This window comes from Athene cunicularia (assembly GCF_003259725.1).
Source record: "Athene cunicularia isolate RWA chromosome 1 unlocalized genomic scaffold, athCun1 chr1_part2, whole genome shotgun sequence".
Classification (NCBI taxonomy): domain Eukaryota; kingdom Metazoa; phylum Chordata; class Aves; order Strigiformes; family Strigidae; genus Athene; species Athene cunicularia.
Window position 1 is genome coordinate 74,895,613 of NW_020799092.1, and position 27,488 is coordinate 74,923,100.

At 41.0% G+C, this 27,488-nt stretch overlaps 1 protein-coding gene across 6 annotated transcripts in view; it reads left to right on the forward strand.

Moving 5' to 3' along the window:
• The window catches only part of GRM3 (glutamate metabotropic receptor 3), a 96,127-nt gene that overhangs the window by 45,983 nt on the left and 22,656 nt on the right, over nt 1-27,488 (forward strand). For all 6 annotated transcript variants that reach the window (XM_026862403.1, XM_026862408.1, XM_026862395.1 and 3 more), the window contains 2 exons: nt 2,094-2,697; nt 14,516-15,371. In XM_026862403.1, the coding sequence (XP_026718204.1) occupies nt 2,200-2,697; nt 14,516-15,371 (1,354 nt within the window). In that variant the 5' untranslated portion in view covers nt 2,094-2,199. The remainder of the gene's footprint in view (nt 1-2,093; nt 2,698-14,515; nt 15,372-27,488) is intronic.

The window sequence follows — 27,488 nt, forward strand, 5'->3', positions numbered from 1 at the left end:
ATTATTAACCACACAACTATTTATGTGACAAATGCCACAGTTTTGTCTGATAATTATTTGCAATGGGAGAGTATCACCGTTTTATATCCCTGTATATGCTTGAATAATATTTGGTAAATTATAGTACTGCTGAATACAGCTACTTCATTACTCTTCCTAACATTACCAGAAAATATGTTTTCTGGGCCTGCATAATAAATCACCTGTGATCAGCAAGCAATCTTACTTATAGATCACTGAGGGATGATGAAGCTTGATTTCCATTGACATATCACTTATTTCAGAATAGAAAATTCTGCGGAGACAGCCTGCAGCTAAGACTATACACGTTACTAAGATTGCAGAGAAAGAACTTGCACAGTGCGTCTGACACATTACTGATTTATGAGGGAACAATGTTGGACGAAATATGAATAAAATACTATCTTTTCACACAATTTGGTACAGCAACATTGAAATTTTACCTGGATCAACAACTGCCTTGCAATAAACATGTTCACCCATCATTCAGTGTTAAATCTTAATTGTTGCTTATTCCAATTTATTTGTGTTGTTTCTAAATTGTAAATAACCCTGAAACTTTAATAATAACATATACTCTGTTAAGGAAAAGGTAAGTACAGAGCGGAATTGTTGAAGTGATTTATTTAAATATTACCATACTTGATTTATCTGAGGATTTGGAGATCAAGGCAGCCAGTTTGTTATATTTGAAGAGATATTGACAAGGACTTAATAGACAAATCATGCATCTGTATTGCATATACAGACTTTGTGTATGTGCATTTAGTTCCAGAATTGTTACAACAGTATCTTCATTCTAAGGCTTGATTTTTCTTCTTTTAAGGTCATTGGTAAACTGCCTTGACCTTAGTGAGAGTAAAATCATATCCTAAGTACATACATCACTGCTCTGTCCTCCCCTTGATCTGAGCACTGAACTGCGATTAACATTAAAGAGAGCAAGTCCAGCCATAAGCATTTTCATGCCCTAAGCAAACATCAAGTACAAGACTCATCCTTGTCATGTCTCTTCTTTTTCTCTTTCATCTCTCTCTCTTTTTTTTTTTTTTTTTACTTAATTTGCTTGCAAGAAAATCTTTTGTGCCTGAAGGAGGGATGGTTTTGTGAAGGAAGGACAGCTTAGTGATTGAGGCATTTGATGGAGAGCCAGGTTCAACTTCCAGGCCTTTCACATAATAACTACCCTTGGTAGATCCCTTAGTAAAGTGCCTTGCAGAACTGCAATGCTAATAACTAAATGGACCAAGGACCACTCTCTGTTGGTGACGCCTACCAACATGAAATGGCTGAAACACTGCGACCACTGTGACCAGTCTTTATTGGGAATAGTCTCTTTGACCCGAGTCAAAGCCGTCCCAGGGAGCTTTCTAACAGTTAAATGGTATGACATGGACTTGATTGCTTTTCTATTACAGACACAGCCTCCAGTTCCCACCTAGCAAAACGGGCTTCTCCTATGTTTCAAACATTTGTCACAGCCCAAAAATAGAGGTAAAGCACCAAGTGGTTTCTCCCATCCTCTCACTGACTGCACCAGGTGAGCAGGCTGGTAAAGGAAGGCAAGGCAGGTGGACTACAGCAAGAAGCTTTGAATCTGAAGGCCAAATGCTGAGTTCAGCAAAAATTAACAGCAAAAAAATTTGTTAAGGGAAGGTTGGAAGCAGCTGGACACACAGTGAATGAGACTCTTATGAATCTCATGAGTCCATAAGACTCCAAGTCCAGAAGAGAGAGAAGATTCAATAAGAGAGGATGGTACAAAAAAAATGTCAAAAGTGGTCTCTGTCCTTGCAAAATCTAAAACATTGTTGAGCAGTGGTCAGCATCAAATATATCACCCCATATGTCTGTGGTCTTTGTGCATAGCTGTCATAGTGGATGCTTAGTCCATAATAAGTTATGAAGCAAATTTAATAAGATGTTCTGTGAGATTGCAAGATAAATGTATTTCTTACTTTCCATGCTATCCAGAGATCCCTTAAGACTGCTCTTGAATATTTTATTCATTAAAGTTTTGTACAGCTCACATCTCCTTTTGCCTTTTCTAATTCCTTCCATCTCTTTTTTAGAGGTCCAGTGGAAAGACTTGCTGGCTTGTTCTTCACTGGCTTGTGGGACAGCATTTGAAATTTGACAATGGATCAGAAGGACTGAAGAGCACTTTTGCTCCCACCAATGTTTCTTAGAGCTGCTAAAACAGGACCAATGAAGATGTTCACCAGACTCCAAGTCCTTGCGCTAGCTTTGTTTTCCAAAGGAGTTTTCCTTTCCCTAAGTGACCACAGCTTTGTAAGGAAGGAAATTAAGATAGAAGGAGACCTGGTCTTAGGAGGCTTATTCCCAATCAACGAAAAAGGCACAGGGATAGAAGAATGTGGGAGAATCAATGAAGACCGAGGCATCCAACGCTTGGAGGCCATGTTGTTTGCCATTGATGAAATCAACAGAGACAACTATTTGCTGCCAGGAATTAAACTTGGAGTTCACATCTTGGACACATGTTCCAGGGATACATATGCCTTAGAACAGTCTTTGGAGTTCGTCAGGGCATCTTTGACTAAAGTGGATGAAACAGAGTATATGTGCCCTGATGGCTCATATGCCATTCAAGAGAATTTACCATTACTCATTGCAGGAGTCATAGGCGGTTCCTATAGCAGTGTCTCCATACAGGTAAGTCACAGGAGCCCCATCAGGTGAGAATAAGTCTGCATTTCCTGTGAGAGAACCACTGCATACATAAGTTTGTCAATAAAGCAAGTCTTAGCTCAATCACTTTACCCTAGGGGTCAATCTAATACACAATTTTTACTGAACTTATAGTAGTTTGATTCACTCTTTAAAACACATCCTGTAGTTTAAACCTCTGGCACCTGTCTACTTCCGCTAGTTTTCATGTATCCTGAAGGCATCTGAAGTTTCCAAAAGAATTTATTTTGAACTCTGTATTTCATGAAACTTTTACAACTCCAAGTTCAGATGTCCTCAGTATTTCTTGCTCCCTCCTTTTGGCACATTGTAACTGCAGCTTTTGGTTTTACAATATTGGTCCCAAATAGGGTATCAGTAGGGTGCTGGAGAGTATTTCATGGCTTGCAAATGTGCAAAGTTAGAAGTGAGTTAAATGCTCCATCTCCAGCTAGGGTGCACCATGCTTGGTTTCAGCTACAAGAGACTAAACATAATGATTCCTTCTGGTCTTGGCTTCCCATATTTTATAAATTCATGATAAAACTTTAAGTCCTTGGCATTTTTTTCCCATTAAATGAACATGAAGAACATCTATATCCTCTTTTTTAGCAAAAATCCTCTATTTCTCCTCTCCAGACCAAGTACTCCCATGGCAGTGCAGCCTCAGGTGTTCTAAATTTCCCTGCCACTGTCAGTGTCCACAAGCAAAAATGTCCGTAGCTTTACTGAAGCTGCCAAATCTACATATATCTCATTATTTTTGGTTAAATTAAATGAACTAGTCCACATCACTCACAACCATGAGTGAGTGATGCCTTAAGCCCAGATTCAAGTAGGCTAAAACCCTGCATCCAGTATTTCCTAATGGTCAGCTGTAGGTTTCCAAAGACACCAAACCTTGGACAGTGCTGGACCACTATGAGGAATATGTTTTTCCAGACTTAGTACAGGCCTTAATTACTGCATCAGTGTCAAAGGAGAAAAATGTTCTTCTGCACTACATACAGCCTATCCCAGCAGGGACAGAAAGCCCACAGAGCTTCATTTACCTCTTTTGTAAGCAGGCCAAGAGTTCATCCAATGCTCATTGCAGTCAGAATTGCATTGGGGAACTGGTTACTACTCCTGTCAACGCATTAAATCCCATCAGTTTGGGAGCATGGCCAATTTCCATCAGACATGCATGAGCACAGAAAAAGCATTCCAACAAATTGCATTGTATTCCCTTTTGTATTCCAGTGTATGGGTTGTCTGTGTATCCATAGTAGGGAATACATGGGCAAACAGTTACCCATACCACAGGAGAACAGCTTCTGCAGAGCAGAACCCCGGCCATCTCTCACACCAGGGGTGGGTTTGTGTCACTGTGGACAAGCTAACATGGCAGGGATGTATCCTTCACCAGTTCCATAGGTCTGATCACTTGGAGCACAAAGAGCAAGTTGCAGGGCTGGAAAAGAGACGTCTGAAAAGGAGAATCAATAGCTACAAAACTCTGGGCAACACGAACTATTAAGGAAATCATTATTCATTGTCTCTTCCAGTCAGACAAAGGGTACATCAAATGAAACCAGCAAATGTCAGATTGTTATGCATGCTAACAACTAAATGAGTTCAAGTGGTGACTAGAAAAAATCAGTATATTCTCTGCAGATACTGTCTCTGGCTCAGCAAATCCCGTATCTGCAAGTATCTCAAGGCTGGTAAAATATTTTGAAAAGTCATATGCTTGCTTTGTCCCACTGGTGGAGAAGTGTCAGTGATTTTTCTCTACCTTTGGTCTAGTCATTTGTGGTCAGTCTGTTTCTCAGTCCACTCTAAATTCAAGGACATTAAGACATGAAGTAGCCTAAAAGGCACATCCAGAACAGTAGTTACAGTTAAGGAAATGGTACAGATATTTTTTTTTCCCTCCCAGGAACCCTTAAACAGTCACACCACACTCCTAAAATGGCCTAGGGAGTCTTGCACAGCATCTGTCAATCTGTCCCTTTGAAGACAGTCTCTTGTGATCACTGACATAAGACTAAATCCATATCTGAAGCAGTAGATTGGATGCAGTGCACATTGAATATACAGAGTATATACAGATGCTTCATATTCCAAAATCTTAGGTTTGGAGCATCTGTCAGACACAAATCAGAAGTCCTGATAAGAGACTTGTTCATTCAGTACATGTGAAAAATGTCAATAAAGCTGTATGCATATGTATATGTAGTCCAATTTTCACAATTTATGAGGGATGGTGAAACAATAGTTATATCTAATATTACCCTATGATCTATACAGTTTCCCTATAGTTGTCAATAGTTATTCAAATATAAGATCTTTATTACACAGTGCTTCAAAAAAGTAAACAGGTTCACAAATCAGTGTGTCATTGAGCATTTTCCATCTAGAAAAGAAGTATTCAGTTGATTATTTTCCCTTGACATAGATGGGATTGGCCTTCCTTCAGTATTTCTTTTCTAGCTTTCCTCTAGATTTCACATTACTTAGAAAATATGTGATTAAGCCATTCACTTCTTCCACTCATCTTGTTAAGATAGCTCATCATGAATTCTTTTTCAAAAGAAAATCCTTGTCAAGAATAATAGAAAACGCAGACTCAGGCCTGAAGAGGTAAGGACTTCAAAGCGTTAAAGCAGCTCAATTCGGTGCCACACCAGAAGACACTACCAAATTTCAGTCACCTGCACAGAGTAGCTCCAGTATCAACTGGAATCGCACCAGTGCTGAAGTGCTGAATGTCAAACCACTTCAGCAGGCACATGTCCAAGCCTGAGCATCCCCATTCCCCCTGCTTTCAAACGGCACCCAGGGTGCTGGATGCTTCCAGATGTAGCTCTGTCAAACATTCCTCTTTTGCCTGAGAGCTGTAAACATCATAAAGTCCACAATGCAGTTTCTTAGCCTTAAAATAAACCATGCTGAGCTCTTCAGACAAGAAATTATTTCTGCATTTTTTTTCTTCCCCCTGTGAATTTGCTGTTGTATTTCAATACTTTTTCTTCCCCTCCTTTCACCCTCCCTCTACAGATTTTTGTCTGGACAGCTGTCTACCAAATCATTTCATGATGCTCCTACTGTCAGATTTCTGCTTGTTTCATTATCCTTCCACCAAGGAAAAAAGAATTTGCTGGTAAATCAGCAACGAACACCTTCCCCACTGAGTCAGTATGCACGATAGGCACTTTTTGCAGAGACTAAAAACAACAAGAGAATGCAGAATGCTTAATTATTTTTTGGTCAGACTAGGCTATTATCGTTAATGATGATCTGGGTAATTAGTTTTTAGATGTTGTGTTTAAATTAGCAGTGAGCCCAATCTGCACAACATTTGATACCTCAAAACCCAAGCCAGGATTCTCAGTCAACTGAAAAGCTCATGTAAAAAAAACTGTTATCTCGAAATAAAATTCTGACCTCAGTTGAATCTAGGATCAGAAGGTGAATTCTCCAAAGTTTGGAGGACTTAATTTTAGGTTCATGGCTTTTCATTTGAGCTAGATTATCCACTCTCTCCTAGTTAACAACAGAAATTTCAAACGTATTTTCCTTGGAGATGTTAAATGACATTGTAAAAAGGATAAGAAAAAAAAGCACTGTTCATTTACACAGAGAAGTACCTGCATAGCTAATTCAAATGCCGTGTTTAAAACACTTAGATTAGATCAGCTCTGTCAGGTATATGCATGTGTAACCAGGAATATGGCTATTCAAGTGCTGGATTTGTTCTTCTGTTTCTGAAAACTGGACCCATCTTCTGAAAATGAAGATTGGATTCCATTCCCTGCAGTCAACTCTTAGAACACAAAGACATTCCCTTCGACAGACTGGGCTTTGCATTTGCATATCCACTATATTCATGTTGATGGAGGGCTTTAGCCCTGTGTAAAGTTTCCTTTATGCTGCCAACTCACAAGACCTCCAGATCCCAGTCATGAAAGTTATTCCCAAATTAGAGCCTCATCCAGAAAATAAAGGCAGAATAAAAACCAGTACCCAGCTGTCTTCTCTTGAATTCCTTGTTGTGTCTCAAGTAAACTGTAGCAAAGCCACAGGAGAAGGCTTAAAGGTGCATTACTGTTTTCAGAAAAGCGAAGGCCTTTCTCCTAAGTGAGTGACCATCTGATATGAAATTCAGAACATGTACTCATTTACTAGCGAACTTTTCCTTTCTCCTTAGCCACAAAAGTCTGCCAAGGGCTCATGGAGCCTGAAAGCTAATCACCTCCATTTCCTTCCTCCAAGGATAAACCATCTTCCAACCAGAGTCTTAACAATAGTTTTTCATTTCCATAACCACTGAAAATAGTGCAAAATCCTTCGAAGAACTACATGCAAACCCCCTTCCCCATAACATATGGAGCTCTGTCCCCCTGTGCATGGTCTCAACAAGAATATAGGCAGCAGAAATGCGCAGGGGGCTTCAGGCATTCACCGGGGACTACAGCCCACATATGCCATTTGTGCCGAGCTTATAGAGGAGCTTTGCATTCAGCTGTGCAACAACAGCCTTTGGCGGTTTTGTGCTTGTAAAACTAAATCAGATCCTTTTAAAAAGATTTGCTCTGTGAGACGGGCCACCTACCACTAACATTTAAACTACACATGCACTTGCTGACTTCCTGGTGCCTCCTTTAAACTCTTCCCCTCTTTTATCTCTATTCTTGCTCTCTCTCCACTACCTCTCAGCCAGATCCTTGCTGTTTGTTCCTCTCTTTGTTTCTGTTCCACAATCAGAAAGTGAATAGCCACAAGGTTGAGATTTTCAGAGTACTCAAAGAGCACTGGATGACTTTCCTAGAGATTTCAAATGAATGTGAGTACCCCCCTCTTGCTGGCTTCTTTGAAAATCCCAAGATAATTGATTCCTTTGCAGTCTTTTTGAATTGGATTTGGGATTAAATTTTTCCTTTGGTGTGAGCATTTTCTCGTTTTGCCAACGGGAAATGATACAATTTTACAGGGATAAGTAACCCATGAGATCACAGGTAAGAAGGAAGGAGCCCTACCATGTTATAAGTGGGAAAGGATGTAACTACAAGAGAAAGTGGCCAAAAATAGGAACTAGTTAGGGAAATCTGGACATTTCCCTACACTCATTCTGTCCCTTCTGACTAGGAATTATGCATCAGTTAATGAGTCTCAAATAACCATATTTATCAATGATAGGAGGTCTTTTAACTCCAAAAGCCATTTCATGCTTTTAAAACTATCAACCCCAGTCTTAGTCCCTTTTCTCATCATGTGTCACTCACAGTCAGGTTTACCAAGTCTCAGGGAAGAGTTGCACTCTTTCTGCAAAGCAAAGTCTTCTGCACAGATCTCTTCTCTGCTTAGTGCTTAGCTTACTTCACTTCAACAGTTAATGCTATATGGAGGCAGAGTACATATGCACCAGCTCACTGCGTTATCCCCTGCAGGAAAAAAGAAAAAAATATTTTCCAATTATTCTCTCCGAGTACAAGGTTTCTCTGCATGTCCTTCTTGGTTTATTTTTTATTACACAGGACACACATATAAAAAACAATTCCCAGGTCCTCCACAGAATTCCTAGGTGTTATTTTGACAGTATTCCCCATTTCTGATGTTCATTTCACAGATGCAATTATTACACTGTTCAAACACTGCTTTCTCTGGATGTGACAGCTATTGAGTCCTCTGCAGATGTTTAAATATATTTTTCCAGCTTCATTGCCAAAATTTTCAGGAGAAGAGCAAGACTAAAACCAATCTTGTCTTCTCCCCTCCACCTGCTAAAAAAAATGCTAGACATTTTTATTTGATTGGTAAGGTATTGTTTTTCCCTGAGTTACCCTTTTGAAAGGAATTTTGTTAAGGAACAGCACTCACTAACTAGTAAACAGCCCTCTTAATACCAAAGAGAGAGAAAGCTGATGGAAATCACTACTTCAGTCCTGCAATGTGCCAGATTACATAGGAGTACAAGATCAGCTGGGACTTCTAAATAACTTCACTGCTTCTGGCTTAGTTCCTTGCAAGTGATCTTTAATGATTAAAAGGACTAGGATGTTGGCATTGCTGATGCATTCCTGGGGTCAGAACTTGAAGTGCAGCTGAAGCCAAATGGGCATTATCTGTTGCAGGTGGTGACATAGTCCCCATGTAGAGACTGTCTTACATAGTGCTTTTTACAATATCCCAGAAAAAAAAAAACACCTACAGTTTTAAAATGGGCTATGGAGAGGGGACATTCCAGGCTGATAGAGGCATTTCAATTCTGGAAGCAGGAAGCAACTTGGGCTTCTAATTTTGCTTTGAAAACAAGCCACAGTTTGGGGTGCATTATTTTCTTGAGTCCAAGATGAGCAGCTGCATTTACATTACTGGCATCTACACCTCCGAAATATTCCCAAACCATGTGAGTATGTCAGAAGTGCCCAAGCTGATTCACACTGGGTCACACTGTCCCCAAGGTGAGAGCCATGCCTTTGAGCCTACTGAGTCCCAGAAAGACAGGGAAAATTATAGTGGAGCCTATCTGTTCAGTATTGTTCATATTTATTGCCAGTGATGCAATCTGGCAGCATTGTAGGCTCACAACATGCTGGGCAGAAATACAGCCAGTAGCTAGGTGGAAATTATTATTTCTATTTATTCTATTTATTTCTATTTATTCTGCTCTCAGTGGACCACATCTGGAACGCTATGTCCAGCTTTAGATACTCCAATAAAAGAAAGATTTAATAAATATAGAGATGATTGCGAGGAGAATAGTCTGAAGAACACACCCTACAGAAGAGATGGAGGGAACTGGGTGTGTTTAGCCTGGAGGAGAGAAAGTTTAGTGGGAGCAGAATGTCAGCTTTTCAGTATGTATGTGTTGGTTCTCAAGAAGACAGAGCAAGTCTTTACTGAGATGCATGACAAGAGGATGGAAAAAAATGGCTATACATTGAAAGAAGGGAGGTTCTAACGACATAAAAAGTACAAACCAGGAGCTGGGAGCATGGGGAGGGTGTACAGGCCAGTGTAGGCAGTTGACTGGAAACAGGTACCTAATTTATTCTTTACATTAACTTTATGCCCACAATCTATCACATACCCACACTCCAGCCCATTCAGAACTGTTTCTTTCCTGCTTTTTTTTAAATGACACTTTCTGCTAAAATTTGGTTAAAATATTTTTAGATTTAAGAAAAAAAAAAAAAAAAGTCAAATAAGAAGAAAAAGAAAGTCAAATAAAACCCAAAACCAAAAACAAACAAACAAAAAGAAAACAACAAAAAAACACCATTGGAAAAAATGCTTTAGCTGCAGTTTGACCTGCAGCCGGCCAAATAATAACAAAAAACTCATGCTGTAGATTATCATAATTTAGAAATTAGATACACCAAACACTGGCAGCAGCACACATTTCTTCAAAGTCAAAGCTCAGCTCCTGTGCTATAACCATGACATCAGACATTAGAAAATCCTTGGGACATGGCTTTGCCATGGTCTCGCTGTAGGAATCTATCCTCCTGATTAAGAAGACTTTTTCAGGTGACCAAAGGCAGCAACTGAATTTTTGTTAGGACAGATTGCAGCTCAGACAGACAGGGATTTCTCCAGTTTCTCAATAGAGACAAACCTCCCTTACCTCAATCCTGTTCTGCTCAGCAGCCTGATTTACTGTCTGTTCAAACAGCCACGGGAGTTCTTCCCTGTCTCAAAGGAGCTCTATGAAATAGATTCATTAAGCCGTGTTAAGTGCCATGAGATTCTTGCGTAGTAAAATTTTAGAAGTGCAGAGAGCACTGTCATCTAACAAGGAGCCTCCTCTGTCCGACAGATGTGTGGTACACATTTGTGTGTTGTGTTGAAGAAACCCTATCTGTTCTAGGACTTCCGAGATTTATTTCTATTTGAGAGTGTTTTCTGTGCTCCCCAGCCATGCACACATTGAAACAACCCATACAACAGCCTCTGGGCTGTTAAGAAGGGAAATTTTAACTAAAAACATGAGAATAAATCCTACTGCCAGTAAAGAAAGTCCTATGGAGGATAGGCAAAGTGCTTGATGGGATTTAATAAATCCATATATGAGTTTATGATATATATAGGTGTCACTTACCTGACTCCATCAGGACTCCTGAACAGCCAGAAATATACTCTGAAACCAGATTCACATGTTTGATAGCTGTACCTAATCCACTACTCCTTGCAGAAAAGTATTAGGAAGACATTTTCAGTGTTATAAACTAGATTGGCAATCTCCCACAAGTATTTGTACTGTCCACAATGCACAGAGAGGGAGAAGTGACAGATGTGGCTCCCATGTTGTGAGAGGGAGCTCAGTCTCCTCTGGCCCTGCCCTGAACACTCCATTTCCAGGATTTGCTCACGCAGTCTGTCCCTACAGAGAGACAGGGCTAATGCTGCTCCTCCTGCTGAGCTCGTGTTGGGCAGCTCCTTAGGAGTCACCCGCCATCCCAGCAGCTGGGTGACAGCCATGTTTACCTGGAACGTGGGCACTAGCACAGGACGGTGGCTACACTAATAAACCCTGCAGTGTGAGGGCAAATAAAGTTTTCCCATCACACTGGAAGTTGAGTATATCGACACGCTTTGTTCACAGCAAGCTGTGCAAAGCTGTTGTTTTAGGATGCAGATACAGAACATCCAGACTTATTTTCAAAGGTGCTATGTATCTGCAAAATCTTCTGGGTTTGACAGAAAAAAAAAAAAAAAACAACAGGCTACTACTGCTACTTAAGTGCCAACATATGGATTTCAGGCTCTAATTGCATGCACCATGGCCTGACTAAATTGCTGCCTGGAGCTTTGCCAAGACAGATTCTTTCACTTAGCAAAAGCTGGATCTACGCTGCTGTTTTGAAGCTGTAGTGCACATCCCAAGGCGGCATGGAGCTATGGAGTAGGTATATCTCAGGTGGTTCAGCCTCCGTGCACATAACTCTGGTTGACATCGCACTGTCCTCTGCTACACTGAGATACTGCAGAAGAGACATAGCCTTAGATATCAGCTCCTTTCCAGAACCTATTACCTGTGCCCTTATCCGGTTACTCGTTTAATCAGGATCTGATTTTCAGAATCATATGTTCAAATCAGTATGGAAATGGACAGAAAAATGGACTGTTCTGAAACTGGCTGCATCAGCAAAGTGCCTGAGAACTGAGCTCTTTCAAAAAATTACTCCCTAAAATCAAGATGTTACAATATTCCAGAAACTTCAGAATTTCCAGAAGAATGTCCTGATCTGAATTAATAACTCCACTGAGCTCCATGATCAGTCACAGTTCTCGGGGATGATTGGGTCACTATCCTCTATGATTAATCAGACATTCTTATATAATATTTTTTAATTTTTGGTCTATGAAAAACCTACCATCTAGACAGCTTTGCAGTGAAGAGCATTACAGCACAGAGCACTACCACAGCAAAGCTTTCTTCTCCCCGTAGCACAAGAAGCAAAACTGCAGGCGGTTTGAAGGGACCCTGGAAGTACAGTGACCTCCAAGGCTCAGAGCCTCCTTGTAAAATGGGGGTGTAGTTCTGTTTCCCTGCCAAGCAGCTGACTGAAAGAAATAAAAAGCAATAGAAAAGCTGCTATATTTGTTACAGTTTCCTTCTGTGAGCGAAAGGCTTAACTACTGACTGAGTAGCACTGCTTTAGCTAGAAAATGGACTTCTTTTTTAGCAAATGGGGGGGGGATGCAGAATTATATGTGTGCATATCCTTATTCTGGTTTATCTCAAATAAAATAATTCCTGCTAGAATAAACCAAGACAAGAATAGCTATTCCAGCCCACATGGTTCTGCAAGAAATGTTCCAGAATAACTACAGGGAGGACATTCTTATTACCAAATCAAAGTGCTCTTTTTGAGTGAGGATATGTGAACCAAACCATGTGGGTATGTGGGCATGTAATCAAAAGTTACAAAGCCGCCGAGTCTTAACAATGCTCAGAGCATCCATTGCACCTCGGTGACAAAACAAGCCCCTCAGCCAACTCCATTATTTAAAGCTGTTCATTTAAATCACCACAGTGGAAATTAAATTCCACATTTCCAGTATAAGGCACTTTAATGCATGTTACCACCTAGCAGGATGGTTAAGGATGCATCAGCTGTTTCCTGAGAGACTTGTTCAGCCACAGCGCTTCCCAGCCACGTGCCTACACCCATAGGCAAAACTGAAAGGCGTTAGCCAAAGCTCCCTGTCAGGATACTCTTTCCAAACAGTGTAGAAGAGGTTTTACTTTTGTTTAAATGAAAATAAAATACTGTGATTTATTTAATAAAGACATGCTTCAGCTCCCCAGATACAAGCACCTAGAGCCCTGAGATGCCAGGGCATCCCACCTGCTCTTCCCTGGTGGAAGGTCAGTAAGACATGAGTCTCCGTAAGTCCCCTGTTTCAGATGGCCCAGCTGGTTGTGAAAGGCACTGTGGACATATGGTTAGGCAGCAGTCTGGCCCAGACAAGAAATTACACCAGTTTACAATGGGAGACAAGCCACAGAGAGACACTGGTCCAGTGTCTGCATTAAAGAAAAAAGAGAATGTACATCTATGAAATCCCAAGAGATAAGGGTTAAAAATAAATAAATAAATAAATAAATAATAAAAAAAATTAGTCTGTTTTTACAAGACTGTCTATTTTGCTATTGGCATCTGAGCCTTTAAAATTTGTCTTATTCCACAACATTTTTTTCAAAACAGTCATTTGCCTTTGAATTCTCACAGACATAGTCTGTGGTCAGAGAAACATTTGGGGAAAATGTAAAAAATTAATTGATTGGGCTGTTTTTAATGTTTCCCTTCGGAATCTCAACTACTCAACTATTGCTTTTCAGATGGTTTTGTCAGGCTGTACTCCAAGATCAGCTTTAAATTGAATCTACTGGACACAAATTCCAGTCATCGAGAGCAGAAATTTGAAGTCTTCCCTTTGTCATTTATGAAGCAATCACAGGAAAAAGCTTCCATAACCTTTCTTCATTTCTTTTCAGATATTATCAGGATCTATACTTCTATGGGAGTAAGAAGTAAATTTGGGAATAATTACTCAAGGTAGATAGCAACATATGAAAAATACCACAAAAGACAGGACTTTGGACAAAATAAATCACACAAAAAGGGCTATTAGATATTATTAAAAGTTTTTAATATTTAGGAAAAACTGTAGGTCAACATGTCATTGTGCAACACTTGAGGAGTACTAACATGCCACAAATACACCATCTCAGGAGGACTGCAGTCAGAAGAGCTTAGAAGAAAGTTTAAAAGAGAAAAAAGTAGGAGAAGTGAGGATTCAGAACTTGAGTAAGTTCAGTCAGAAAGTCCCGTGAACGCCCTGTACATGTATTTCTGTGATACTTGCATAAAAGAGAAATATGTGTCTTATTAGTACTTTTGGTTATCAAATTCAATGAGTTTTGGAGAAGATGAAACATGCTATGAACAGGAAAGGCATGCAAATCCCTAGACTGTAGTAAAGAGCTCAGGCTGATACTGAAGTACATTGTCCATTTGTGTCAAATTCTCTGGTGGTATAAAAAGACTCATTTGATAGAAATAAAAGGTCCATTACAGTCCCAGTAGGACCCTGGGAATTAACTGGGCAACACAACAGCTATTCTGCATGTGCACAGTGTGCTGCTCTCCCCAGAATACGTTATCAACGTGCTCTATCAACATCCTTAATCTGGGATTGTCAGAACATCTCTTATTAAAAAACATGGTTTATGCCTCTCCCTATATCTTTCTGTTCGGTTTTATAAATAACACCCTTTGAAAAACCTGTGTTCTCCCCTTATCTCTAGGTGGCGAATTTGCTCAGACTCTTCCAGATCCCCCAGATCAGCTATGCCTCCACCAGTGCCAAGCTGAGCGACAAGTCCCGCTACGACTATTTCGCACGGACAGTGCCCCCTGACTTCTACCAAGCAAAAGCCATGGCTGAAATCTTACGGTACTTCAACTGGACTTACGTGTCAACAGTTGCTTCAGAAGGAGACTACGGGGAGACAGGGATCGAAGCCTTTGAGCAGGAAGCTCGCCTCCGCAACATCTGCATCGCCACCTCCGAGAAAGTAGGCCGGTCCAACATCAGGAAGTCCTATGATGGTGTGATCAAAGAGCTGCTCCAGAAACCCAATGCCAGAGTGGTGGTGCTCTTCATGCGCGGCGATGACTCTCGGGAGCTCATTGCAGCTGCCAACCGCTTCAATGTTTCCTTTACCTGGATTGCCAGCGATGGATGGGGAGCACAAGAGAGTATTGTCAAGGGCAATGAGCACATAGCTTCTGGGGCAATAACCTTGGAACTGGCTTCCCATCCAGTTAAAGAGTTTGACAAGTATTTCCAAAGCCTCAGCCCGTACAGTAACAGACGCAACCCCTGGTTCAAGGACTTCTGGGAGCAAAAATTCCAGTGTAATCTCCAGAACCGAAAACCACATAAAAAGGCTTGTGACAAGCACTTCACCATCAACAGTTCCAACTACGAGCAAGAATCCAAAATCATGTTTGTTGTGAATGCCGTATATGCGATGGCCCATGCCTTGCATAAAATGCAGAGGACTCTGTGTCCTAACACCACGAAACTCTGTGATGCCATGAAGCATCTGGATGGCAGGAAGCTGTACAAAGATTATCTCCTGAAAGTAAACTTTACAGGTAATAACTTCTCTCTTGGTACATACAGAATGTCACTGTAATTAATGAAATGTTCATCGGTCACGGTAAGAACCAGCTGAATTCCGAGTAGCACCTATTATTACAGTTCAGACCAGGGTGGTACCCAGGCAAGGCCACTCCTGCCACAAGAAGGCAGAAAGAAGAAAGACAGGGAGATTGGTCAGAATTCTATAAAAACAACTCAGTGCTCCTCCTGTTTCCAGCAGAAGCAAGAGGTGGAGGTGACAACAGCTAGTTTTGGAAATGTTACCCTCTATCCTCTAAACTACCACACACCAACTTGCATTTCATTCACAGACAGTTTGGCTTCAGCTGGGCACGTCTGGAGGCCAATGATCTTTTCACCACCTGCTACACTAGGCAACTGCCTGCTATGCCTATGCCAAGACCTGGCCTTCCCTTCCTTGTTTTATTATGAATTTACATAATATCTGGAGCATGGTCAATGGCCAATGTCCTTGCAATGGTAAAGCAATGATTCCTGCCCTAGAACCAGATCAATATAAAATATTTAAATATGTAGGATAGTGCCATTAGTCTTGATGACAAAGTATAAAAAGCTAGGTTAAACACATGTAGGAGACGTGGAGAGAAAGTGAATGATCTGGCAATAATATGAGCAAACTTCATGGGGACTGGCTGCACAGCACACGGCTTCTCTGTGGTTTTGCCATCACATATGCCTGAGCTTAGATTTCTTAATAATATTACACCATAGCAAAGCTAAATAGATCTACGGAAGAACCAAGTGTAGAGCATCATGTCTTTTTGTTGTTACGTGTCTAACTTTCTTTTGAAGCATCTAGGTTGAGCTTGCATTTCTATGTATTATTAAACTGATATTCTCAGCTGACCGAGTTGATTTAAGGAAACATCATGCTGTGCTGTATATGAGAAATAGCTCCAAGAGGTATTGAAGGATAAATACGTGTATGATACAACATGCTCAGTCCCAAGGGACCCTCAATAACACTGGAAACTATGTGAAACTGTCTAATTGGAGATTGAACTTTTCCCTCCCATCTCTAGATATTACCAACCACATCCCTAGTGCTTCTCTCACTCTCAGTGGGTTATGGCTGGTGTAGCCAAGTACTCCATTTTCTTGGGTGCTTGTAGGGATACCTGCCAGCACATACTGCATAGCTCCTTAGGGCCCCTGGTCATCCAGAATCCTGCTAGCTGTCTAGCTGAATTGTTCAGAGCACATCAGGGATTCCTGCATCCCATATGACTGGATTTCTTTACCATGGAAATCAAGAAGGGGCAGATGGAATTGGTCACTTGCTGCATCTTATCTCTCAGGAGGGGATTCAGGAGGACCCAGGATCTTGGACATGCTCTGGTAATATAGATTCAGTCACAAAGGAAAAATAATGTGAGAAAGATGGAAGTTGAGATGCTTCATAAACCCTCATCTGAGTGTTGCATGCAATGCAGCTGAAGCCACATGGCTGGCCTGAGCAACACGATGCTTGTGTGCATTGTGCTGTTTGGTCTCCTTCCTATAGACTGCTGCATCAGTAAGAATAGTCAGATACCATGACATATACAGATGCATAGGCAATGTATACATGTCATGCTGTAATTGCACTTTATTAATTTCACAAGCAGCACAAGACAAAATGAAACAACCTTCTCGGTTTTAGACCTATAGAAAATAATCATCATTTCTCCTCCCCCTCCACACAGCACTTAACACATATTTTCTCATTTGCCTACACTTTTCCTCAGAGATGCTTGAATGCCTTCAAACTGTTGAAATCAAAAGGTTTTAGGAGCTCTGGTAGAAGCTGGGTCCTGGCATCCTGATGGCAAGGGATGGCAGTGGTGTGCAATGTGCTCCTGCCCCTGCCAAGGAGACACTTGAGGACAGTAACAACAAGTGAGGCACCTAAATGAGTAGCCACTGCAATAACTTTAATTATTTTGAAACTTTTTCTGACACTCTAGGTATTTTTATGGGCTTAAATGCATACAATATTAATAGAGTCCAGCTTTAGTCTGTCACTAAGCAATCTTGGTTCCAGTACATGATTCCAAATAATTTTTCTACTGTACAAAGATTTTTTAAGCACCCAAGTGTTTTCCCACTCAGTATTTAGACAGAAAGCCAAAATAGCCACAACTTTCTTTGACCAAAACTCCAGGAAAAATTTAATTTAGATACAGCCAGAAAACTTCATTTTCATTTTGACTGAAATATCTTTTATACTTTTTATGAATTCGAAGTTGAAGCTGTTCAAGTTGAAAAAAAAAAAAATAATCAAAGCCCGTCACTTTGAAACTTTGAAAACAGAAGTCTTTTAAGAACCAATTTAATTTGCTTTAAAATCAACATGGAAATCTTTGAAACTTTGAAGAGCTTTAGTTTCAGCTAATTTTCATTTCCAATTTAAAACATTAAAAATCCTGTCAAGTTCTTTTCCAATGGTTTTGTTCTGTATATATTATTACTAGCTTACAGCATGCTTTACTCATCTGTTTCTTTGTTATCAGTTCTTCTATTAAAATGTGAATCCATGTTTTAATGTCAGTGATATTTTAAACAGATGAGTGATTTTTATGTAGGAAGAGAAGCAGCAAATCTCCTATGCCTTCTTCCTTTCAGAAAGGTGTGAAATTGTAATACATACAAGTCTTGTCATTGATTTCCATGGGACCAAGAATTTGTCTTTGCTCTTTTCTGGTTGAAGAAATTCTTTCAGTGTGTTGTTAATGTCAGGACCCTGCTGCATGATACATTTGATCAGTGATGCTCTCATATTTCCAGCTCCAAATCTGAGAATAGATGCAGAGAGAGGATGGTGTGGAAGGTACCAGCCCATCAGGTACACTGCAACTAAGTAAGGTTGTGAATTTTCTCTCTTTAGCTTAGGTAGCGATCCACACCCACCAAAAGGATGCAGGTGAGAAACAGAACAGATCCCTGCATGCATAAACCTGCAGCTTACCATGACAGAAATCTGACAAATGGCCCTGAGTGTATGCTCCCAGTTTCCAGGAACAGGTAATGGTGCATTTCAAACACACCAGCCTGAGTAAATGATAGGGTGCATTGATATGGCTGGTGTGGGACTGTGCAATTTTAGACATTTACCCTACACACTTGGATTAGTTTTGGTTAGTATCTGATTACAGTCAATGGAGCAGATCAGCACTTACAGAGTGTGGTTCAGCCCATGTGAAGTAGCCCATGTGAGATATGATTTGCCCCTACATCTCTTGCTATTTACTGCAGATAGAGCATAGAACAACTAAGATTCTCACTTGCCATTTAGCTGAAAGCCTGAAGTGAGACTCAGGCACAGCAGTAAGGGAATCTGTAGGGAAATACTCAGGGACCAGCTAACAGCATGTTTGGAGCAGAGGACTTGCCAGGATTTGTGCACTCTCGTGCTGCCACTGATGTTGACATGTTGCGTGGCCAGTATTTCATTAATATCTCTGTGGTCCTACTATTTCTCCTTTTTCATTAAATTGAAATCCTTCCATAGAATTGCAGTGTGGCACAAAGGCAGGGTGAGATTTTATTCCTTAGTGTCTGTGCAATACACTGAGCACATAATTTTCTTGCAAGACAGTAAGACATGTATGACAAATGTCATGATGTCCTCAATCTTTTCAGTAAGGGTGCCTGATTCCCACTTCCAGCAGCAGGATCGGAGAATGCAAAGCCCATCCCCTAGATAAACACACTCACTCCATCTCAGTGCTTGTTTGGCCTTTCAAAGAGATATAGGCTGGTTCATCTTCTTGATCTTCCCACCCTCTGTGTTCCCTCCTGAGGGCACAAGTGCAGCACTTGATGTTCTGAATTGTGATGCTCTTTGCTGATAAAGAGATGTTGGTTCAAGAGGCTGTTAGCTTGTATTATCAGAACAACAAAGTGCTGAAAAAAAAGGAAAGGGCTCCATGGGAGAGAGCACAGAGTAAAAACTTCTCACTATCTCCCAAACATTTCTTGGTGGAGAGTAGTATGTGGAGGGGACTCTTAGGAGGGCTGTGAATCCAGAGATGAACCCCAACACGAGGCAGAGCTCCACATATCCAGAAACATCGGGTCTAAGGGGGTCCCTCCCTCAAAGGGGTGGAGGGACCAGTGCGGCAACAAGCTCTGTTGTTTTAGCTCCTTTAGGCCACCAGGATGAAACAGAAAAGCAGTGTTATCCTTGCCCACAGCACTATTTGACATGTGCCAGGACAGTGAACGTTAGCACAGGCAGTATGAAAAGAGTGTCCATCATTTGGGATAAAGAGGCAGGGTCCTGCACATCTGCACCCCACGTGTTTCTACCTGGTGTAACTGCTCCTCTGGGGCATCGGGCTCCAAGTTGGCCAGGGCTGAGGAAGGACAGCAATGACATTGAAGAACCACCAGTATCTCCATCTGGCCCAGGGTTGCTGGGCTGGCTGTGCAGGATAACAGCCTTGTCAGCCAAGGGCGTGGGACGGGGCTCCAGCCTTTCCCACTGCACAGTTATCAGGGCTGGTGGTATCGCAGGTCTAACTCTGCCGTGAGTCTGGTGTGGGAACGTACAGGCAGAGGGAGGTTGGACTTAGGGGTGTATGCATGTCCACCTGTCTTCTGCAGCTTCCTGAATCTCCACAGTAAATGATAGGAGAAATCTGGCTAAAGTAGTAACTCTGGAAAATGGATCATTGCAAATTTTAAGTAATACATATATTTACAGTATTGCCTTTTCTTACCCCTTTCTTCCTCCACAGCTACAAGACTCACTGTCATGTCCATCCCTGTATTACATTCAGAAATCTAGCTCTTCTACAGTAAAGCCTATATCATCAAACCTAGCTTATACTGGGCTAAATCCTCTCAGGTGGCTAACCAGAATGACTACTCAGAATGAAAAAGGGTTGTAAGTCAGGTCTGATTTGTCCTCTTTCACCCACGACAAAACTTTTTTTCCTGCATCATCCTAAATTTCTGTGTGGTTTATTTTCTTTCTTTTCTTCCTCCCACTCTGCCCCAGTCAACACACAAATAATATGAAGCAGAAACACAAACTCACCTTCTCACTCTTGAACACTGGTGACTTCCATAGTGGGAATATACATTCATGGACCATTTCCTTAGCAGCTCTTCCACCCAAGTAGGAAAAAGCTTAAAAGCCACGGTCTGCAACAGGCTGATGTCACCTCACTTCTGAGCACAGCAGCACTGCATGGTCCCTGCTCTGGGATTTAGTCATAAATGTCCACAGCGAAGCTCACTGTCCTGCCAAGCTCGCATGAAGCACAGACCAATAAATCATGTGTCTGCTATCACAAGCAGATTATGAGTGCAGAAATTTCAAAGACCCTCGTAGGGCATGTGCAGGCTAAAGCTAGAGTTCATATCCCAGGCTCTGCAGCGGATGGCCCTGCTACTCTGACACCTCACCTGATGAGCTCCTGTTTATCAGGTCAGATCCCCTTTGCCTCCAGCACTCAGAGAGTCAGCTGTAAGATTCTGCTGGCCTTCCTTGTGATGCTTATTTGTAAAATAAATCAGAACACTGCTTTCAGCTGAAGGTAAAACTTTCATGGGCAGAAGGCATCTAACCTTGTTAATCATAAATGTTTTAAAAGTGTAATTCATGATGGATTTGTGGCCATTAAAACCAGGGAAAATACAGAGCAAATTCCCCAAGATATTCATTAAAAATATACATGAAAAACGATGTCTAGGATTTATCGGAAAAATTACAGCTTTTTTCCTGGGACCAAAAATGTGTCATAGCATCTAAAACCTTGAAAGCAGCTAAGGGGCAGTCTCTGAAAGCACGCTTGAGACTTGCTATTTCAGAGCAGAGGAACCTGCACACTATTTTCCCATATTCCTCTCTATATTAGAGTTACACTGGTATATATGCACACAGAGATGCAGCAGGATTTAGACAGTCTGGTGTTCCTGATGACCCTTTCTACTTTCTCCTTCCTTCAGCTGCCTCTTTGCAGACCCAGCTGCTGATGGGGATCTGCAGCTTTCCTTTAGGCAAATTTACCCCTTCTGCTTAGTCCTTCCTGAAGCTTTTAATATGTGTGTATATTCATCTTTTTTTTTTTTTGTACTTTTTAAAAATACATGCATATTTTCATACATATATTTCGTTGTGTAAAATATAGTTTTATAAGTTATAGAATCATAAAGTTAAAGAATAAATCAGGTTAGAAGGGCCCTCAGAAGGTCTCTAGTCCAAACTCCTGCTGAAAGCAGGGTCAGCTGCAAGATCAGACCAAGGTGCTCAGGGCTTTATAGATGTAAACTGGCTGAACTTAAAATACTGTGGAATCTTTTCATCCTCTAATTCAGGTCTGAGGGATTGTGATGGCAGTCTGCACCCTGGATGCATTGTATGTGCACTGCACCATGTATGATGGGTACTTGCCGGCAGCCCGACACAGACATTGTCATCTCTAGGGCACAACTTCCAAATAAAATTTTCAACAGAACTTTTCTTGCCAGCATGGCAGGTCAGTGACCTACCTATTAATAGTGTCTGTTATCTAGCCAGAGATTTTCATAAAATGCTGCCTCTTCATGTGTTCATTTGGTACTAATTAACAGTAATTGGCCTGAGTGAGCAGGAGCAGAGATTAAATTATGTTCCTGCCTCTTGAGATAAGATCCAGCAGCAAAAGCCAAGGTGTGCTGGACCATTGCTTCCCATCTAACTAGGGAGCAAAGCACTTCTGCTTGTTGCCACCACTGCCACCACTGCCTGCTGCCACTGCTCCTCTGCCTGACCTGAGCACTGAGCTCCCATGGACAAAATGATGGGAAATGCAGCATTAGCAAAACACAGAGCAACAACTTTTCTCACAGTCCTCAGAAAGGCTCTGTTGCCTTTGGCCTTTACCCAGCTGGGTGCCATTCCTGGAAAGTCTGCAGAAACCACAGGCCAGCAATGGCCTCAAACTTGTAGCAGCATATTTGGGGGAAGTTGCTTTGACATCCCTAAAAGAGCAAATAGCTCTCCATCTCAGTTTCCTCTACTTGAATATTTATACAACTCACCACTTCATCAGAGCTATGAAAAACTGAATAAGAAGTTATATAGTCTGTCTTGTATGTAACAAAGTCAGCTGCTTTGTCATGTTTATAATGTGGCCTTTATGCATCTCATAAATCTCTAGATTGCGCAGTGCCCATGCAAGTGTGTAAATGAGGACGAGATTAGACACTTTGCGTTTATGAAGAAACACATGACTGAAAAACTGAGCAATTATTTGCTTTCGGATCACATATTTGAAGACAGAAGGCTTGGTAACCTAATTTCTCTAAATCACAGATTTCTGTGTTTGCCTGCTGCTTGTTTTATAATAGTCATTGTTTCATCTTTTGTTTCATGGCAAATGTCATGTGAATCCCAAACACCGAGGGTCTGCACAAAGCGCTTGGAGGAGCAGGAAAATTTGTACAGCCTTTTCATCCCCCAACAATGCGTGCTCTCTTTTCCAATCCAACTGGTCTCTGCAACAGAGGGACAGCTCAGGTCTGCTTCTTTCTCCTTGTGACCTGGAAGAAGATACATGAGAAAAGAGTTTAGTTCAGGATTTCTACCCCTTACATTTTAACCACTAATTTGACTCTGAAAAGCCAATGGGAAGACCAGATTCTGCTCTGTTACCTACTATGGAAGAGCACTTTAGCACTTTCAGAATAATCTCATCTGCATGCTGAGGTGCTATTTAGGGGCTAGAAAAGGCAGAGGTTGCCCTCAGAACATCATCACAGCAGTGTTAATGAGGATGAGGACAAGGATTCCATAGGGACACACTGAGACAGCGTGACACACTGGGAAAATAAATTACTCTCTTGAGTAATCCAGGTGTGTCCTGGACTTTCATTAAATCCCCAAGAAAATTAGTCTTTTCAAAAGGTGATGAGGAAAACTATGGAAAGTCACAAACCCAGGCATATAGCCCCAAAGATAGCTAAATGTTATCTTTTATAACCTGCATTTTCGTTGTCAGTTAATAATTATACTAGAAAGGTGGAACTGAAAACATAATCTGTAGAAAATCTTTTCTCCTGAAATGACCTTAATATCAGTACATTTCTGAAAGACACTTTTGTTTCACCCAGTAGAGCACAGTGCAAAGGTACCAAACCAATAAAGCTGCGTTAATGCGACCCTAACTTTCTGCCCAGCCTGGTGCTGCAATCTAGATGTGGATCTTGGTCTGAATCCTGCATCACTTCCACACAGCATATTTCCACGCAAACCTGCCACAAGTTGACTGCTGTACTTGTTGAACTGTTTGTTGAACTGCAGCCCAGATGAGCACGTGAATTTATTTCAGCTTTCTGCAAAAACTAAACTACTCCCTTCCAGCTTATCTCTGCCAGTTTCTGACATTCTGTGCAGAACAAACGAGCTCAGTGACAGTCATTCTTCTGTATCTCAAAGGTAGAAAGTTCAACCCAACCTCAAAACATCCCTTGCGTAGATTTTTTTGCACTAACACACATTTTCCCCAAATATTTACAACCTTTGTGTAAATGGTCTCATGAATCAAAAGAACTACTTAGGGCAAAAGTTTCAGAGAAATGATTGAAAGGATATCACAAATTTACCTCTCATATTCATGCAAATGTTTGCAAGTATTTTTATCAAAGATATTACTCAGGCCAGTAGATCACACCTTCTAAAAGAAAATTCAAAAAGCAGCTAGATCTGCATTTTCATGGAGCAGAAACTCCTTTTATGTATGAATACTCTTCACAATCTGACCTTGTACATAACTAACATCATCTGCAAACTGGATGGACCTGGCAAACAAATGTGTTTGTCCCACCAAAGGGTGGGTTTCTTTCACTTCCTCATCTGTTAGAGCCATGTTTCTAAACACCTCTAAAAGCATCTCAGAGAATGTCTGCTTTGGCATCACTGCAATATTTATGGCTATTTTGATAGCAGACACAGATTATAATGTAAGAAGATATTTTGTTGCCTTTATCTGGGTGAGTCATTTCCTTTTGTTTCCTTCTTCCTGCCATGAAAGTGTATTTTGTCTAAAGATATAACAAGTGAATACAAAGAATAATAAAATTCTTCAAGGCAGGGGGAACAACACGCATATTCATGCAGAGGGGTATCAGAAGCAGAGAAATTTTTAACAGTAATGTCCATCAAATTCTAACTGTAGCATGGCTCAGGAACAGGACTGATCCTTTGATTTGCTTTGTCACCCCCTGCTCCAGTCATGGAGCAGTAAATCAGCATCGACTCACCTGTTCACTGTTGGGATGCAAAGGGGTTCATCCCTAAGCCAGAAATGACACTATCTCCAAACATAAGTCCTTAAACTTGAGGCATGTAAATCAAAATAATTACTAGGATGATTAAGTTGGCTTGTAGGATCTCAACGCCAAACCTCACTATCACCCTAGTGCATAGGAAGAACAGCACAGAGCCAAAAACGGTGGCGGTGTGAATGGCAGTTGCAAACAGCCAATAAATAGAAAGCAGAGGTTAATGTACCTCACACTCTGAAGGCCCCAGCCCCCTCAGTCTTGCATCCACTTTTCAGCTCCTACAGTTTTGCTTTTCTTGTTACAAGCCCATCTTCCTACTTGCCAGTATGTGAATCATCTCATCTCTTCTCGACTAATGACACACATATATCTAGCACTTTTCCTACAGAAGAAATTCAGGGGTACTTCTGAAGACTGAGAGATATTAACTTTCTAAATGTGTATATGCAATTGCTCCTCAATGGAATACACAGATTCCAGACAATTTGATGGACAGCAGAGCAAGCTGATGCAGCAATTCCTTTATACATATAAAGTGTTTACCACTTCTGTGGCTGGAATGCAAGGCGCAGCTGAGAAAACACCTTAGTTTTAGCCAGGGAAGGAATTGCACCATGCTCAGTGGAAACAGGGAAACTACTAGTGTGAGAAAGATGAGCAAAGCACAGCCTTGAACAAAGTCCTCACACGGAATATGTGCCACAGAAATCCCGTGTAACTCTGTAGCTGAGAGCACACGGTTTTTCAGGGTGGACTGTTATCCCTAATGGCTGCATCTGACATTACTTTGACTCCATGACTCGGCATCAACCACAGTGTCATATGGAAGATTTAGATCAGAAAACACACCCACAGGCTTGCACAAACACACATGCACGCGCACACGCTCCCAAGAGCACTCACTCACCGTTCTTTACAATTCAGATTTACTCAACCCAGTTCTACATTAGAAGATAATACTTGATGTACAATTGTTGAGTTTGTACTGGCAAAAATTGCACAGCAAAACAAAAAACAGACATCTTTTTCCACCAGAAAGGAGGAAGAACCTCCTGGTGTTTCGGCAGTAGCACCGATGAGTTGCACAATCCATAACCAGAGGACAGTCCCAGAGTGATTCTTTTCTCAGTTTTCCTTTTCTTGCAGAGGCCATTACTGCTCTTGTAACTTCTTGTCATCTCTTCTTTCTTTTCACCATACACAGGATGTTTTGTATATGCTGTATACATGCTTTTTCTTGTATTGATTACACCCTAAAAGGAATCATCCATTGTTGCCAAGGTCAAATTTCTGTAGTGATCAGTAGCTGACTGACTGTGTGTAGCTCTGGAGCATCAAGCATCTTCCTGAGTCTCTGTACAGAACTCTCCCACATTCTTACTGTAGGAACACTTTTTCTGTGGGTCTTTAGCTTTTACAGTAGGTTTTAAATTTGCTACAAAACAGTAGGAAATGCTTGATCATATGCAGAAGTGTATGGGCTGGGTTTGCTTGACTCTTCTAATCTAAGCAGCCGTGACATAGTTGCCTCTAACAGCAGAAAGTTGTGCTCTTGTGGTCCCTTCACTTGCCATAAATAACTCTACACTGGCCCTATAAATAAATTTTACCTATAGTTTCTCCAAAAATAGAACTTTTCCATGACATTTATCTATGGCCCTGATGGATGGAGAAGCTGGTCGCTGATCTGAGATCTTGATGCCAGCTTGCTAGCAGAGACTATCTTGCTGCGTCAGGAGAGATCTCCACCAGACAGTGGCAAATAAGTCACTCAATGAAACTGCTATTGGGAACTGACAAAATTGTGCTGAAAAAAATTGTTAACTTCCTCCATTGCATTTGCACATCTATTTTTATAAATAGCTAATGGCGAGTTAATGGTCCAGTAACTAAAAGAATAAAAAGTCCATCTTTAAAGGTTCTTTAGATAAGAAAATATCTCAAGTCAGGTGAAGGTTTGAGGCAGTGCTGTTCATGTCCTTTCTAGATCTCTGAAACACTATCAGTCTAAGTCTATCAATATGTCTCTGCTTCCACCATTAAACAGGCAAATAAATCAACATTTTCTTTTTACATTTCCCCTGAGGTCCAGTGATTGCTGTTGCTGTTGCTGAACTGATTCAGTGGAGCAAAACATTAGCAAAAATGATTCTGTGCTCTCAGGTTTATCTTTTCTTCCTGAGAGCAGAAGAATTTGCAAGTACTAATAGGACATGCAGCTTGCATGCTGTAGGATAATGCATGTCAGCGAACACTGATGATGCTGGGAGAGGTGATGTGCTACCTTTGCAGCTGGTGTGTGATAGACACGAATAACAATAAAAGCTGGAAGTTCTTATCCTTCATGTCACTATCTTTTTACTGAAATTCATTGTTGCGAGTAGCCCACTTTCACCTCTTGATTGGCTGACCCAGCATTTGGTCATATATGAGATATACTCTATTGAATACTCACTTAACCCGTCATTTTAGTATATGTGCATTTCTAGCCATCACATTACTGTATGGAAAGGAGTAAAAAGAAAATCCAGGCTCAAACCTTTACAAAGGAAGATGAGTCACATTTAATGTGTGTAGTGGACCTTACTGAAAACATTGGTTTGATGATTTCTCCATCAGTGGCCAAAATTCAAGTCAGCCAGATTTCATATTTTCTTTGACACAACTCACTTGGTAGTCCAATAACTGGAGAACTATTGATGGAGGAAGCTACCCACCTTCCTGATGGCAACTCAGTTTAGCCAGAGCCCAACTTTGGTGATGTCTGATTTTCTCCACTGGCTATAGGAGCTCTGTAAGAATAATACATTCCCGATACAGACACTCTAATTAAG